This window comes from Lingula anatina, chromosome 5 (genome assembly GCF_051362555.1).
Source record: "Lingula anatina isolate TDL-2025a chromosome 5, LinAna3.0, whole genome shotgun sequence".
Lineage (NCBI taxonomy): Eukaryota > Metazoa > Brachiopoda > Lingulata > Lingulida > Lingulidae > Lingula > Lingula anatina.
The window spans coordinates 20,835,308-20,852,882 of record NC_141771.1 but is presented as its reverse complement, the minus strand read 5'-3'; the positions used below and the strand labels follow the sequence as shown (position 1 = coordinate 20,852,882).

Sequence of the window (17,575 nt, the reverse complement as noted above, 5' to 3'; positions counted from 1 at the left end):
GTTTATTTAAAAATAACAACTTATTAAATTTCAAGGTATTATAGTAAAATAAAAACTTGATTCTGCAAATGAATATTTTATCGAATCAAAATTACGCTTTCTCTTTTACTTCCGTAGACCATGTGAAACAATCATGGCCGACGTCGATAGTCTGCACGCGACGGATTCCGATTTAGATCAAGATACTAGCGCTGTAGATGCAGATGGAGAAGACGATGACGTCTCAGAAGAAGGGTAAACCGTGTTTTCATAGTATGATCTTTTCTTATTGGGTATACTCTATTCCTATCATTCATGATTTTCCCCCAAATGCACCTATTTTTCCAAAATAAGATTACTGGGTGTTCCATTGAAACGATGAAGGACAAGGGTGAGGAAGCGTTACTTGTTAAGAACTTTTTTAATCCATGAAAATAACACTCCCCGCAAAACATCTTGATTAATTGGTTTTCGAAATTCGTAGAGTGAAAGCAGAAGTAATCGTTAAAGGTCTAGCAATCATGTAGACTGTAATGTTGATTGGTCAATGTATTAAATAAAATCGCATTATACATACATAAATTCCATAAACCATCTTTTACAGACATCATCTGGAGGGACACAGGAAAAAAAGTAAGCAGAAAATGAAGAGAAGACCAGCAAGGCAAACAGACCCTTCCAGCGGAGACTCAGACAGTCAAATAATAGACCCACCACATAACCAGAAAAAAGTAAATATGTTGTAAAGAGCTTTTTTTATCATGGATAACTTAAGGGTAAACACTGGTATTTTTAATTTTAGATAAATAGCACTTAATCTGTTCACTGGAGCAGTCTGCCTCATTAACCACTGCCAAGGCCAGTAAACATTGGACCGTGCCAGTGTTTTTCTGAAAGATAGTTACTGGCCCAGTAGGGCCATTAGATTTTTTCAGCTATAACTTGTACTCCATTTCATTTTCTAAATGTTCAGGCTAAATGTTGAATCCTTTTTTTTTTCACATACCTGTTGGGAGTCCCATATTTTTGTTCTTATTTGCAATAGGAAGCCCGTTCAATTTCATGGTGTTAATTGACGTAAAATTTGTTGTTTTAAAAAAATTTGACTTGGGCCAGTGAATTTTGGTTCAGACCAGTAGATTCTCAAATCTCTGTTCTATGAGTTCTTTAAACTTTTCTTGGCAATCTCACTTTGCAGATAGTTATATAACTTTGCACTTATGGCTGAGAACTTGACAGTGCAAACATTTACTGCCATCAAATTAAGTCTAACTTGTTGCTCATTTTTGTTTCCATTTCACTTGTAGGTGAATCCACATAAGCAGTCAGGAGATGCCTACCCAGCTGAGGATCATATGCATGATATCCGTGAGGGGAGTTCTCGTGATGACACATCGTCAGCAGGGGGAAGTACACCTGCCAGCAATGCTCCTGCTTCATCAAGTGCCTCTAAGTCACAGGAGGCAGTGAAGGTGAGAATATGACTGAGAAAGGTTTTATTTATCCACATGTAGTGATCATGCTTTTTGCTATTTGCAAGATCTATAGATTTGATGATTACATAGAATTATTCTTTACTGAGGGACTTAATAACATCAGTCAAACACAACATTTCTATCCAACACCTATGAACCTTTGTCACGTGAATGGTGATTTAGATCAAGAGTTATAATATGTTATTTAATCTTTGTCAATGCTGGGATTATCTTTCAAGTTTTGAATGATTTACCATTACATTCATTTAAATTCCAGAGTCCACCTCTTCCTGTTGATAAGCTCCAAGAGATCCAGCGTGCCATGCAACTGCTGGGAGTCCCCCAAGGGGCGCCCAAGAACTGGGAAGAGGCGTCAAGAAAATCCTACCAATTCTGGGACACACAACCAGTGCCTAAATTAGGTTTCTATAATTTTAATGGACCCACTTGGTTATATTCAATTCAATTTATTTCTGTACTGGTACATAGATTGTCATGACCTTGTACAATATGATATACAAATGACAATACAATACAGTTAGTGCATTACCATCTTTATATAATGAGCATAAGTACTAGTAAAATTACTCATAAAATATTCTATCTAAGCAATGAGATAAACCTTGGTGTGATTATAAATTTACCATAAACATACTATAAACATGTTACACAAAAAGAATATGTTTTTAAAAAACTTAAAACCACCGTTACATAGCTGTTTACATGGCTGTTCAAAGCCAGTTTGATGACATTGATAATTACGATTAATGACAATTACATAAGACAGATAAGTAAATAAGTTACACAGATATAAATATTGTGCCATGTTCAGTCCCACTGCCGAGTCACTTCTCACAACAGTGGGACCATACACTGACATTTTAAGGGGTATGCTAAGAGTTACCAAGCAGAGCAACCACTTCACTTCTTTTCTTGAATGATTTGATTATAAAGTTGGAGAGGGACACTAAAGTATCTTTGTTGGCACTGTTAAATACAGGGCATAATTGACTGTCTGGTGACCTTGAATCAGCTTTTAGGAATGAGGTTTTACTGAAAAAGGTGACTCGGTCTGTTTTGTACATTGGGCATTGGAATATAAAATGGTATTCATCCTCAATTACCCCTTGTGTGCACAGGTGACAGATTCTGTTGCACCTTTCAGTTTTTGGCCTGGTGTGCCGCCCAGTTTCGATGTGGAGTTTATGGTCACTAAGACGTAGTTTAGCAAGGGTTGACAAGGTGTCGTAATTTGTTATTTTATCAACATAAGTTGCCCTTTCACACTTTTGGTTAAGTATACGAAAGAGAGAGAATTTACTGTTGGCTTGAAGTTTGCTATTGCATATTTGGGTAAAGTGGTCAGTTTGTCTTTGTTTGAAAATTGTGGTGAAGTTTTTTGGAGGTGACTGGCTAAGCCACACATCACCAAGGCCAAATGTGAAAAGGATCTTTCGGATACCCTCAGACCATGACATACAAGCTGGTCTGAGTGTGTGGACTGCGGGTTGGACATAGGGTGTCAGCAACTTGTAACTATTTATCTCTTGTATGTACGCTTGTTTCATTAGTGTAGCATCAGACATTTGAATAATTTTACACCATAGTTTGACAGATGCAAACTGTATTTTGGTATAGAAGGGAAGGCGGCCAAGTTCAGTGTATACAACATAGTTTGATACGTTTTGATGGAGGCCAAGGATTTGTTTGCAAAAATTTAAGTGCAACTTTTCTGTAGGGCAGTTATCCGTTGACACCGAGTAGCCCCATATCTCTGAGCAGTATGTAAGGATTGGGGAAATGAGGGTATCAAATAATTTCTCTTTTAAGGATGTGTTAACATTACTCTGAAGTGGAAGAGACTTGGACAGACTGAAGAATGCCTTATGTTATGTTATAGTTATCAGCTAATTTAACATCTCTTTAAATGGGATAAAATGCACGGCTTTGTTCTAATTCATAGATAGATAAATAGATAACTTATTCCAACATGAGCACAGAGTACAAAGGAATTTTACAATTCCAGAATACACCAAATACAACCTAGCAAAAACAAATTTATAGTTAACTCATGTTGTTCAAGACAAGATGGCCACTGTTTGAAGACATCTTTTCATAAACCTGGTGCATTCTACCCCAATCCTTGTATAATCCTGTGTGCACATCTTTTTTATTTCCACGTTTTTCGAATTTAAATCTTTGTTGTGAGGTGTGATTTTTTACCTCATGCAGTTTTGCTGGGTTAGGTACCACTGCTGTGGGGGTTTCTACAGTGGTTGATGACACAATCTTTTAAATCATCACTACATCCTATTTTTTCTAGTAATTTTTTAACTTCACAGTAAGTGGTACAAGAGAAATAGTTAACATTTGCCTGCCTGCAACACTCATCTTCACTCTGCTGCTATCTTGTCATACATCTGAGCTCCAGTTTTAATAGATGGTTGAATGTGATGTGAAATTTTAAAGAAACTATAAAATGTGGCATTCATGTAAATTTTTTTCAATCGAAGTGGTTGTGCAAAAGCTTAAAGTTAGATTGATTTTTAAAAACTTTGATGTGAGTTATAATCTATCTATGTTTATTTATATTGAGTGTTCATTTGATGTTATCTTCATTATTTTTAGGTGACAAAGTGACAGAGAATAGAGCAATAGAAGAGGATCGTCCTGTGGAAGAAATTCGACAGGAATGTTACTCTCTACCAGCTGGTTTTACCTGGGATACCTTAGACATTACTAGTCCTTTAATTGTAAGTTTATTTACTAGCCAGTTTTTCCAGTTTTATATTAGACATTACTAGTCCTTCAATTGTAAGTTTATTTACTAGCCAGTTTTTCCAGTTTTATATTAGACATTACTAGTCCTTTAATTGTAAGTTTATTTACTAGCCAGTTTTTCCAGTTTTATATTAGACATTACTAGTCCTTTAATTGTTTTTTCTACCAGTTAGTTTTACCTGGGATACATTAGACATTGCTAGTCCTTTAATTGTAAGTTTATTTACTAGCCAGTTTTTCCAGTTTTATATAAGACATTACTAGTCCTTTAATTGTTTTTTCTACCAGTCAGTTTTACCTGGGATACATTAGACATTGCAAGTCCTTTTCAAGTGTTAATTACAAGCTAGTTTTTCCTGGGATACATTAGACATTGCTAGTCCTTTAATTGTAAGTTTATTTACTAGCCAGTTTTTCCAGTTTTATATTAGACATTACTAGTCCTTTAATTGTAAGTTTATTTACTAGCCAGTTTTTCCAGTTTTATATTAGACATTACTAGTCCTTTAATTGTAAGTTTATTTACTAGCCAGTTTTTCCAGTTTTATATTAGACATTACTAGTCCTTTAATTGTTTTTTCTACCAGTTAGTTTTACCTGGGATACATTACACATTGCTAGTCCTTTAATTGTAAGTTTATTTACTAGCCAGTTTTTCCAGTTTTATATTAGACATTACAAGTACTTTAATTGTTTTTTCTACCAGTCAGTTTTACCTGGGATACATTAGACATTGCTAGTCCTTTTCAAGTGTTAATTACAAGGTAGTTTTACCTGGGATACATTAGACATTGCTAGTCCTTTAATTGTAAGATTATTTACTAGCCAGTTTTTCCAGTTTTATATTAGACATTACTAGTCCTTTAATTGTAAGTTTATTTACTCGCCAGTTTTTCCAGTTTTATATTAGACATTACTAGTCCTTTAATTATTTTTTCTACCAGTTAGTTTTACCTGGGATACATTAGACATTGCTAGTCCTTTTCAAGTGTTAATTACAAGCTAGTTTTACCTGGGATACATTAGACATTGCTAGTCCTTTAATTGTAAGTTTATTTACTTACCAGTTTTTCCAGTTTTATATTAGACATTACTGGTCCTTTAATTGTTTTTTCTACCAGTTAGTTTTACCTGGGATACATTAGACATTGCTAGTCCTTTTCAAGTGTTAATTACAAGCTAGTTTTACCTGGGATACATTAGACATTGCTAGTCCTTTTCAAGTGTTAATTGTACCACCAGCGTAGGCGCTGGCGTAGGCGCTGGCGGTACTCATGGTTTTAGTCCCGACCCGTATGTTCCGCCGGCTCCGCCGGCTCCTGCGGCTCCTGCGGCTCCGCCGCCAAGTCACCGTTACCGCTTCTCCTCCTAGACGGTAAGGGCCTCCATACCCATCTCTTGGATTTAGGTCACCTATAATCTCAACTCGTTCCACGTATAATTTGGGCTTTGTCGGTATTGGGGTCTAGGTGTGGCACTCATTGCAATGCACCCTTGTCCAAAAATGGCAAAATTAAATGCTAATTATCTCCCCTACGGAAGGAATTATGGGAAAAATTTCTACAGACAGCTTTCCAAAAGTCATATGTGTAGATTTCAAATATGCCCTTGGATTTGACCTTTGACCTTTATTTCAAGGTCAAACGGGCCAAAATTTTCAAAAAAACAAAATTTTTGCCGAAAAAAATTTTTTTGCGCTCTTATTCAGACACCACACAGACTTAACTAATAATATTAATGGAAAGTGTTACCCTTTGGGTCATCTTTCATCTCCGTGAATTTGGGGTCAATCGGTGCATTTTCACGGGAGTAGCGGCCATAAGATATCAAAACTGAAAATTGTCTCTAATTCGGGAACCGTTAATGCTAGACACCCATTCTTTTTTGCATTTTGTAGAGCATGTAAAGCCCAACACTGGGGGTGGTCTCCGTTTTTTTGTATTCCATACGGTTTTCGAGTTACGCTTTATCAAAAAGTCATATACTGGTGGTGAAAGCAAAATGTGCGGGCTTGGCAAAGCAGACAACTTGTGGTCAAAAATGACATTATTTCATCAAATTTGAACATCTGGAACTTCAAAGCACCTCCCATTTCAAGAATTTTGACCAAAATGACCTTTTCTTTATCTTAATTAATTTTTTTCTGTAGGAAATTTATGGCACACTATGGTAACTCCAAAATTATACCATTTAGTCCCTTATATCTCCAAAACTGGCAGAGATAGGTCCATAGTTACTATTGAAGTTGAAAAGGAAGTCATATACTGGCAATCTAAATGTGACTTTAAAATTGACCTTTGACCTACTTTTCACCATGAACTGAACTTTGTAAATTTTGCGTCCCTTTTATCTCCAAAACTGGCAGAGATAGGTCCATAGTTACTATTGAACTTGAATAGGAAGTCATATACTGGCAATCTGAATGTGACCTTAAAATTGACCTTTGACCTACTTTTCACCATGAACTGAACTTTGCAAATTTTGTTTCCCTTTTATCTCCAAAACTGGCAGAGATAGGTCCATAGCTACTATTGAACTTGAATAGGAAGTCATATACTGGCAATCTACATGTGACCTTAAAATTGACCTTTGACCTACTTTTCACCATGAACTGAACTTAGTAAATTTTGCGTCCCTTTTATCTCCAAAACTGGCAGAGATAGGTCCATAGTTACTATTGAAGTTGAATGAGAAGTCATATACTGGCAATCTAAATGTGACCTTGAAATTGACCTTTGACCTACTTTTCACCATGAACTAACCTTTGCAAATTTTGTTTCCCTTTTATCTCCAAAACTGGCAGAGATAGGTCCATAGTTACTATTGAACGTTGATAGGAAGTCATACACTGGCAATCTAAATGTGACATTGAAATTGACCTTTGACCTACTTTTCACCATGAACTAACCTTTGCAAATTTTGCTGCCCTTTATCTCCAAAACTGGCAGAGATAGGTCCATAGTTACTATTGAACTTGAATAGAAAGTCATATACTGGCAATCCAAATGTGACCTTGAAATTGACCTTTGACTTACTTTTCACCATGAACTGAACTTTGCAAATTTTGCTGCCCTTTTATCTCCAAATCTGGCAGAGATAGGTCCATAGTCACTATTGAACGTTGATAGGAAGTCATACACTGGCAATCTAAATGTGACATTGAAATTGACCTTTGACCTACTTTTCACCATGAACTGATCTTTGCAAATTTTGCTTCCCTTTTATCTCCAAAACTGGCAGAGATAGGTCCATAGTTACTATTGAACTTTAATAGGAAGTCATATACTGGCAATCTTAACGTGACCTTGAAATTGTCCTTTGACCTACTTTTCACCATGAACTGAACTTTGCAAATTTTGCTTCCCTTTTATCTCCCAAACTGGCAGAGATAGGTCCAAAGTTACTATTGAAGTTGAATAGGAAGTCATATACTAGCAATCTAAATGTGACCTTAGAATTGACCTTTGACCTACTTTTCACCATGAACTGAACTCTGCTAATTTCTTTCTCTTTTAACTCCTAACCTGGCAGAGATAGGTCCATTGTTACTATTGAACTTGAATAGGAAGTCATATACTGGCAATCTTACTGTGAAATTGACCTTTGACCTACCTTTTGATGAACTTAACTTTGATTGTACCATTTTAAGTTATATATATATTTTTTTTGCATATTTTGAAAATTCTTGTTGATTGCATTTTTACAGCTTGTCAAGCAAAAGACTGGTGGCTGTGTCCCTTATTTTGTGTATGTGGGGGTCTATACAAATGCGCTTGCTCCAGCTGGTGGTACAATATTGGGAGGCGGTATCGCCTCTCTGATCCTCTAGTTACAAGCTAGTTTTACCTGGGATACATTAGACATTGCTAGTCCTTTTCAAGTGTTAATTACAAGCTAGTTTTACCTGGGATACATTAGACATTGCTAGTCCTTTTCAAGTGTTAATTACAAGCTAGCACAGTAGTCATACATCATCATTGGGTGTCATCCACTCTGGGAAGGTTGACTGTCATGGATTGCCACACCTCGCAATCGTATGCCATTGGTATACACTTTCTCTATATTTTTGATTGGTCCATTCTTTCCCTGGTTTTCCATTTAATTATCCTTCTAATAACAACCGCTGCAAATTATTTTTTCTTATGATATGACCAAAATAAGTTAATTTTCTTTTCTTGATGGTGTTCAATAATGACCTTTTTATTTATTTAAGTTTTGTACTTCCTCATTACTATTGTGTTCTGTCTATGATATTTTTAACATCCTTTTATATTTCCACATTTCAAACATTTTTATTTTTTTCTTTGTTTTTTTAGTTGGTGGCCAAGTCTCTAAGCTTTATAATAGTGTTCACCAGATGTAACATTAATGATATACAGCCTAAGGGTGCATTCCCATAGATTTTAGATAGATCTATCCCCCTGGGGAGTCTCACTAGATTACTGTCAGATAATCGTCTTAAATGTCCGCCACGCCTACTAAGAGCTGTAAGGGGGTAATTAACTTTTGTGCCCACTTGGCTATTTAGCTATTTAGCGTGAACCCCCAGGGAGTTAGGTTGATCTATTCGGATCGATCTAATCTCTGGGAATAGGGTCTAAGACTGATGCTAATGTTTTTAACAATATACATTACTAGGCCTTTATTTGTAAGTTTATCTAATAATTAAAACTTGCTGTTTTAGCTGATGCATTAATTAAAACTGTGTGTGATAACATAGAAAACCTTCAGTTTTGGATGGCTCTCACTCTTAAACTCAATTTTTTTTTTTCAGTTGAAAGAACTGTACACTCTGCTCAATGAAAACTATGTTGAAGATGATGACAACATGTTTAGATTTGACTACTCACCTGAATTTCTACAATGGTGAGTTTGTTGTTTGTTTGTTTTTCTTCATAATAAAAAAAATATTGTCTGGACTTTCCTGTATTATAGCTCAGGGAGTGATTCCTCCATCATCTAGTGAAAGCCAGACCCCCAATATTGATTGATTGATTATAGCATGTTGATTTTCAATCAGGATGGCTACAAATAACATTGTAACTTGTCAGTACTGTACTATAAGTTGTATTTTGGTTAGCACATTATTTATAATGGTCACCAGGATGTGCACATGTAATGTTGGCATTATGGCTATGCCACAGTTAATTCATGCTTATTGATCACAATTGTGTCTGTAGTGATAAATGATGCCCTATGTTAACATTCAGGGCACTGCAGCCTCCTGGCTGGCTGAAGGAATGGCACTGCGGTGTGAGGGTTATCAAGAGTAAAAAGTTAGTTGGCTTCATAAGTGCTGTCCCTGCTGAGATCAAGATCTATGGAGTGTAAGAGTCTCTCTCTCTCTCTCTCTCTCTCTCTCTCTCTCTCTCTCAATCACACATGCATGCACTATTGGTAAATCATACTGATTTAAAATACATTTAGTGTATTTTTATGTACAGACACAGTAGTGTCTGCACATATAGCCTGCACCTTCATATAGCCTGCACCTTCACCTATATCTGTGGCTGTCGTTGCACTTATCATGTTATGTCAAAAATGCAAATAAACTCATATCACTGCAGTTTGTCAGATTCAATCCTTCGCTTTCTTTTGAATATCAGATTGGATCAAATCGGACATCTAAAATAGTTCTATAGATATTTTTCCCATCTCAACATTTTTTTTAGTTGATTATATAAAGATTGTAGTAAATTGGTCAGTTTGTATTATGTATTGTATTATGTAAAAAGTGTTGAAAATGGAAATGAACTCATTTCAGTACAATTATCTCTTGTTTACATCTTGGCATTTTCAAGGTGTGACTTTGAGTTCCCATGGGCCTGAAGACCTTTGCTTATCACATTTTCTAAATATCCATGTTACCTACAGTACATTATTAAAGATTGGTGGTGATTAGGCTGTTAAGCATGAAATATTGCATCAAAATTAAACAAAACCCTAAATTAGGCACTGCCTCCATAGTGACTATTAAAGAAAGACCATGTAACTTACTATTCTCAAATTTACAGAAAAGAAATATAGGACTTAAATATACCCTCAGCTGGAAAACCAGTCAGATTGATTTTTCTGGAAGTTGTACAGTTTTTCTGTAAAATTTAAATTTTTCACATATTTTCAGGGTGTGACTTGCCTCCATACGCTTGAAGACCTTTGCTAGATACATTTTCTGAATATCCACGATACTTATATTTAATTATTAAAATTGATGGTCATTATGCTGTAAAACGTTATGTAATATTGTTCAGAATTGAAGAAAACCCTATTTTGGGCACTGCTGCCGTAATTACCATTTGAGGAAAACCATGTTACTGATGATTCTCAAACTTACTGAAAAGATTCATAGGACTGAAATGCAGCCTGAGTTGGAAAAGCAGTCTGATTGCATTCTCTTCTGGAAGCAATGCAGTTCTTTGTGAAATTTTCATTGTTCACATATTGGCATATACATTGTGGGACTTGAAACTCCCATGGACTTGAAGCCAAATGCTAATCAAATTTTCTAAATGTCCGTGCTATTTATAATAGTAGATAATTAAAAATGGTGGTAATTATGGTGTTAAACATTATGTAATATTGCATCAAAATTGACAAAAAACAAACTACGGTACTTTGTGCACTGCCAATACAAACATTATTTTGTATTTTACAAGACAGTTTCTTAGGATTGCCAAATTTCAAATTGGAAAACCAGTTTGATTGAATTAGCACTTTTCCTTGAATTTATGCAATCTCAAATCGTGAACTTGAACTCTCATGGGCCTGAAGCCTTATGCTAGTTACACATTTTACTTACACCTGTATTACCTGCTGTTCATAATTAAAATTGGATGTTTACTTTGCTGTTAAGCAAAATGTATTATTGCATCAGAATTGACAGTAGCTTTTTTGCATAGTTATTTTCTGCTTTTTGGCTGTGCATTTTACAGCTTTGCTGCCTTGTTACAAATGTTTCTCCATGATGCATCAAAACCTAAGACTTTATATTACAGGGGGCAGTAGCATTTGTTTGGGGTTTTTCTTAGTTTCTGGTCTGGATCCTAACAACATATAAATTAAATGTCTTTGTGTGTTTATGGGGGTAATCTTACCTCCTCTAGCACCTCTCTTCCTAAGGCTTTTAGTCTTTTCTATTGGTTTGTATGTAATATGTCTCTAAAAGCATAATTTTATCAACTTGAAACAGTAACATATGTAGAAATCATTTTACTTTTTTACATTAGTGACAGGAAGATGGTGGAAATCAACTTCCTCTGCGTACACAAGAAGCTGCGCTCTAAACGTGTGGCCCCTGTTCTTATACGTGAGATCACGCGGCGTGTGCACATGCAGGGCCTGTTTCAGGCTGTTTACACAGCGGGAGTGGTGCTACCCAAACCAGTGGGGACCTGCAGGTAACATCACACACAGCTCCATGGAGCTAGGGACAGGGTGGGAAACTACATGTTCATCTGAGAAAGAAATGTTCATTAGCTTGGTAGTTGAATCATAAGTACTAATTATTTGGCACAAGCTGGAATATTTTCTCACAGTTTATGGTTAATTGGAGACCTTCAGATTGATGTGAGTAGATGTTGTTCCTCACTGCTTGCTAGGTGGTGTAGCATATAAACCTATGTGTCTATATAGTCATGTTAATCTGTGGTTCTTTTGTGTTTTTGATTCTTGGAATAATGATTACTGAGGCTCACTGCAATTTAGCCATGCACATCACCCACAGTTCAGGTATACTGCTTAAGCCTTACTTAGACTAAATTAATGTTAACTACTGCAAGCCATGATGCCAATATTGACTGGTGTGCCATGTGATATAACAAACTATTTTCCCATCAGGAATGTTTGTTTCACAGACTTTTTACCCAGAGCCATTAGGGTAAAGGCAGTAGATCCAGGAATCATACATGCTGAGTTTAGATTAGTATATCTCTTGACAAAAATAGTCAACATTTGTCTTATAACATTTTCCTCAACATTTAAAGCATCTCAGGCCCATAGCTGGGGGGTTCTGGGGGTTCAAAAGAACAGCCCTTTTTGTCCAAAAAAGGTCCATTCTGGGTAAAATTTGATCTAAGTACACAAAGGTTCCATTGTAAAAGGGCCACTTTTTCAAGGACCACTGAAATTGCTGGCTACAGGCATGCACTTGATGATCTCATTTCATTTCACTATGATTATAGTTCAATACAAACAAAGCATGTCTTACAAGCTGAATAAATTCTGCTATGTATCAGATCAAACAGTCATATAGAACCTTCTCACATATAATATTGTCCACATTCCAGATATTGGCACAGGTCTTTGAACCCAAGGAAGCTGATAGAAGTGAAATTCTCCCATCTCAGTAGAAATATGACCATGCAGAGGACTCTCAAACTTTATAAATTACCTGATGTAAGTGTTGTGCACTGAATGCTGTATGTTTCCAGGCTCCCAGGGAAGTAAATACCACTTTTGTGTGAATGAGTCACATCATAGGATTTCTCCTCTCTATTTTTTCCTTTATTAAGTTTTTCCTGTTTTCATATGACTTTTAAAAAAACAATTGTTATCTAAACTCTCTTGAACTGAATAAGTAAGAACAGAAGTGGCAGCAAGTTCTATTTCGTGTTCTGATTCTACCGACACAAAGCCACTGGTGTGACACAGATGTGAATACGTGGCAACAAGACCACTAAAATAGATATGATACTACCAACACACGGCCACTGGCATGACACAGATGTGAATATGTGGCAACAGGACCACTAAAATAGATATGATACTACCAACACACGGCCACTGGCATGACACAGATGTGAATATGTGGCAACAGGACCACTAAAATAGATATGATAACAGTCTTATAGGACACTCTTTGAATTTGTAAACTTTTAAGATGCATTTAAAGTTGTGACATGTCAAATAATTTCCACTTAACCAGACAAATACCACCATATAACATAGATATACCAAAGGTTGTCGTTTCATATTTCCCAGAAAATTATATTTGAATAGGTATTTTGTTCTTTCTTTACGTGCTGTATATACAACCTTTGGTTGTTTTTTCATCTCTCATTTGAATAATTATGCTGTTGTGCGTGCAACAGTAATGTGTCATACATAACTATGTTATTTGACAGACTTAATCTTACTGGAGGGAAGGATACATTGATCAAATTTACATTTAGAAGTTTGGTTTTTTTTTATGACCAGTGATTAATTTGGTTTATTCGTTGACATTTAGATTTTATTTAAGCTGTATTAGAAATTTAGAAGTAGTGATTAATATGCGTTAAAGGTAATCTATGCTCGCTTCATATGTAAGTTTAAGTTGACTTATAGTGGTCACATTTAATATGGTCTGGACGTTGATCATGATCCTTTGTGGTAACTTTATAGAAATCAACAATTTATAGAATATAAATCTGATTGAGAAATTAATGAAACAATGTGATCTTGATTTAGAATATCCCTCTGTATTTCAGTCTCCAAAAACCAAGGGTTTCAGGCCATTCACACCAGCAGACGTGGGAGATGCCTTCAAGCTGATGGTCAGAGTGAGTTAACTGTTTAGTGTTATGTCATAGTGTTAGGTTTTACAGCTCTGGGATTGTGACAGTGTTCAGTATGGTTGTAAGTGATGTGAGACTTGGTTGTCATCATGGACCCTAGGCACAGGTTATGTTTTGATGTGACAGCACTGATTTTTAAAGATGTGACTGCACCAATTATCAAAGCTGTGACTTTACTGATTGTAAAGGATGTGACATCCCAGAACATTGTTATACTTTCTTGTTAGCATTTTAGGAATGACAGTTATTTATCTTGATGAGAATGAAAAGAAAAAGATCTACTGTATCATTTATAGGGAAGTATTATTGCTGTCTGCTGTATTTTGAAGTGCCAAGATTGCAGTTTCTTTCTTAATTCCATTTCCAGTATTTAACCAGGTTTGACCTTGCCCCTGTGTTCTCAGAGGAAGAATTTCGCCACTGGTTCATTCCGCGGACAAATATCATTGACAGTTATGTTGTGGAGGTAAGGGCCCCCTGATTCCTATCAGGCCACACTGAGAGGTGAGAAGACACAACTCAGAAGTTGACATGAACCAACCAGGAACTTGGATCACCTAGCTAACAACCCAGATAACTCTCATAGGTCTTCTGATTGAGGATCAACATGTTTATATCACAGAGGCCATCTTAGATAAAATTGATTATTAAATAGATACATGTTATTAAAACAAGTTGCATAATAGAAAAATATTTTAATATTAAAAGTATTGAACTGTTGGAGTGAACATCCAACTTTGTATTTGCACATTGGGAACAGGTTGGCAATAAACTGATCTTCTGTGTCAGTCAAGAGTTAGTTTTGCCCTGTAAAATTTTTGTCAGCTTTAAAAAACTTCTTTTGTCTAGCTATTCATTGGACTTTATCTGATTTTCCAGAATAATGGTGTAATCACAGACTTTGTGAGTTTTTACACTCTGCCCTCCACAGTGATGCACCACTCCTCTCATAAGTTCCTGAAAGCAGCGTACTCTTTCTACAACGTCAGCACTAAGACCCCGTGGGTGGACCTCATGCAGGACGCACTCATTGTGGCCAAAAATGTGAGTGTGCTACATCTGACATATGTTGACCTGCTCAGATACCATTTCAGATGTTTGTAGTCTTATTGTACCATGATAGAGCTGTGGTCAGTTGAGAAGACAGTCCCAGTGTGAAGGGTGGTAAGCAGTACTACAGCAGTTACACTGGCTTTATATGGCACTATAATTAGACTGAGGAACTCCAGTGTGTCCTGCAGTGATGAAGAGTACATTCAGAACAAGTTGATCCGTGGACTAACAGGTCTGCAGATCAGATATGGCTGACCCAGATCAGTGGTAGCCACTTATAATCCCTTGATGGTCTCCCCCGACTCCATACATGCTGTCCCTGCAGGGGTGTAGCAATTTAACCTCGGAGCCAAGATTTTATCCATTTAATGGTACATGTGGAGGCCGTGAGACCATCAAGGGATTAAGCACCTTCCTTTGATGTGGAGTTGGCCATATTTAGTCCGCGGATCATCTGTTCTAAATGTGCTCTAAGGTCCATTTGACCAAATGAAAATCATATTTTGTAAAATACTTGTCTTTTGGAGAATTGTCTAATGGGATTTGACAGGTTGTACACCAGGCTGTAAGTATGTGCTCTATTTCATATGGGATTTGACAGGTTGTACACCAGGCTGTAAGTATGTGCTCTATTTCATATGGGATTTGACAGGTTGTACACCAGGCTGTAAGTATGTGCTCTATTTCATATGGGATTTGACAGGTTGTACACCAGGCTGTAAGTATGTGCTCTATTTCATATGGGATTTGACAGGTTGTACACCATGGCATAAGCATTTGTTCTATTTCAGATGGGATTTGACGTGTTCAATGCCTTGGATTTGATGGAGAACAAAGAATTCCTGGAAAAGCTCAAGTTTGGCATTGGAGATGGCAATCTACAATATTATCTGTATAACTGGATGTGCCCTTCAATGAACTCTGAACAGGTGACTAGAACAACAATAAATATGCAGACTAAATAGTTGATAAGAAAACACTAGGGTCAGGATTGTTCGTTGAAGTTTGACTGTTTTGTTGGTTGCATCACTTCAGGGTAGATAATATAATCTCAGGTTTCTGATGTGGTAAAGCCACAGATTATGGGGGATGGGGCAACACTTAATATTGGAACCCACTTGCACAAATCATTGGAAATTCTCATATTTGTTCAGGCAGAAGAAGCTAAAATGGTTTTCAGAAAAAGGTAAATCCCTTCTTTGGCATTATTTCAGGTTGGTTTAGTTCTGCAGTGAGGGATGTCCCCCAGAGATACTGTGTTATCTGTCAGAGAGAGAAGAGACAGTGGTCTGCAGGCATAGCACTGCCCATGGTGAACAACCTCCTCTACAACCTGAGTGTGGGGGAAGGATAATAACTACACTAACTTATTCATCTGAAACTGATATTTTGGTTATTTTAAACAATCATGAAATATGAAGACTTTTAAAGTATGTGTTGCATGCTGAGGATTGGAGCAGGGACAGTGACTTGGTTGACTTTGCCTTGAAGGTTGAATATTTCATTGATAATGTATTTGACACTGTGGAAGGTGAGAGCCTGAGACGAGTTGCTATGCAACAGCAAGTTTAACTGAAACACCATATCCTCTTGATGTGCAAAGAATAGCATCGAGCTTGGCAGACCTGAAGACTAGGAGAAAGCATGTGCTCTCAGTCTAAAAGGATTATATTATTTTCCATTCATGATGATGTAACCATGTGAATATTAGCTGACTGTTGTTTATATTGGTGTTTTTGTAAGAAAATTAGCATATATTCAGTGGTAGATGTTTTACCTTTTTCATTTGCTGTGTTACACTCTAAATATTTTGACCCTGTTCATACATAAGCAGTTAGAAAAAGATGGATATGCCAAAGCAGATAAATATAAACTAATATAAATCTGTCTGTTGGATCTTGTCATTTTTTTACTCATAAATGTTCATGCAGGTTCAGTAATTGCTTAGAATATGGCAACTTTCAATCAGTGGCATTGTATCCTGAAAATAATAAAACAAACACTTGACACTTAATGGTAGTTTATCAACAACAAAGTTGAGAATGCATTAAACATGAACAGTTAGTCTTTGTTTAGAAGGTACTGGTGTTGGTTAATAGTGCAAATAGGCCTTGCAGGAATCGTAAGCACAGCAGCCTAAACTGATTTGTCTTCATTTGTCAGCTTTATAGGACTAAGACAGACAGACTAACAGACTACAAGCTAGATAAATATCTCACGCTGTCAAACTGAATGTAATATTGGGCATGCAACTATGATTATAATTTTTATGGTTTCTTGTAGTCCCCTTCTCAACCAGATTACAAAGATTAGACTTCAGGATGTTTTTAATTTTCCTTTTTTTTTTTTTACCATACTTAAGGACGCAAATACAAATACTAGCCAAGATCATGAACTGACAATTTCTTTGCAGGGTTTAAAGATGGAAGGTCCTCTCAGTTTTGTCTTACTCATCCCACTTCAGATATAAAGATTTTGTTTGTTAATAAATGGTCAGAGATTTGTTACAAAATAGAATTTTACATTAAAAAAAAAGATTATAGAGAATAAAAATGAAATTTTCTACCATGGAGATTTAGTATTTTTAAAATGTCATTAACATTTGTATCTAATGTTGGACAATGTGTAATATGTCTAACAGCAACTGAACAAACTGGAAGAGATCAACTGAAAGTGGGAATAATCTCAGGGGAATTTGGTAACATCTGGATGAGGTTAACTGAAATAACCTGT

The 17,575-nt window shown here is 36.2% G+C and overlaps 1 protein-coding gene across 1 annotated transcript; it reads left to right on the top strand.

Annotated features, from left to right (window-relative positions):
- Window positions 1–63: 63 nt before the first annotated feature.
- Window positions 64–17,414, top strand: LOC106162072 (glycylpeptide N-tetradecanoyltransferase 2). The gene is made up of 14 exons (XM_087012974.1): window positions 64–234; window positions 584–710; window positions 1,287–1,451; window positions 1,732–1,876; window positions 4,083–4,207; window positions 9,010–9,101; window positions 9,446–9,562; window positions 11,462–11,632; window positions 12,521–12,629; window positions 13,703–13,774; window positions 14,157–14,255; window positions 14,669–14,833; window positions 15,634–15,771; window positions 16,057–17,414. The coding sequence occupies exons 1-14, from the start codon at window positions 134–136 to the stop codon at window positions 16,075–16,077; spliced, it is 1,647 nt and encodes a 548-aa protein (XP_086869100.1). The 5' UTR covers window positions 64–133; the 3' UTR covers window positions 16,078–17,414.
- The last annotated feature ends 161 nt before the right edge of the window (window positions 17,415–17,575 follow it).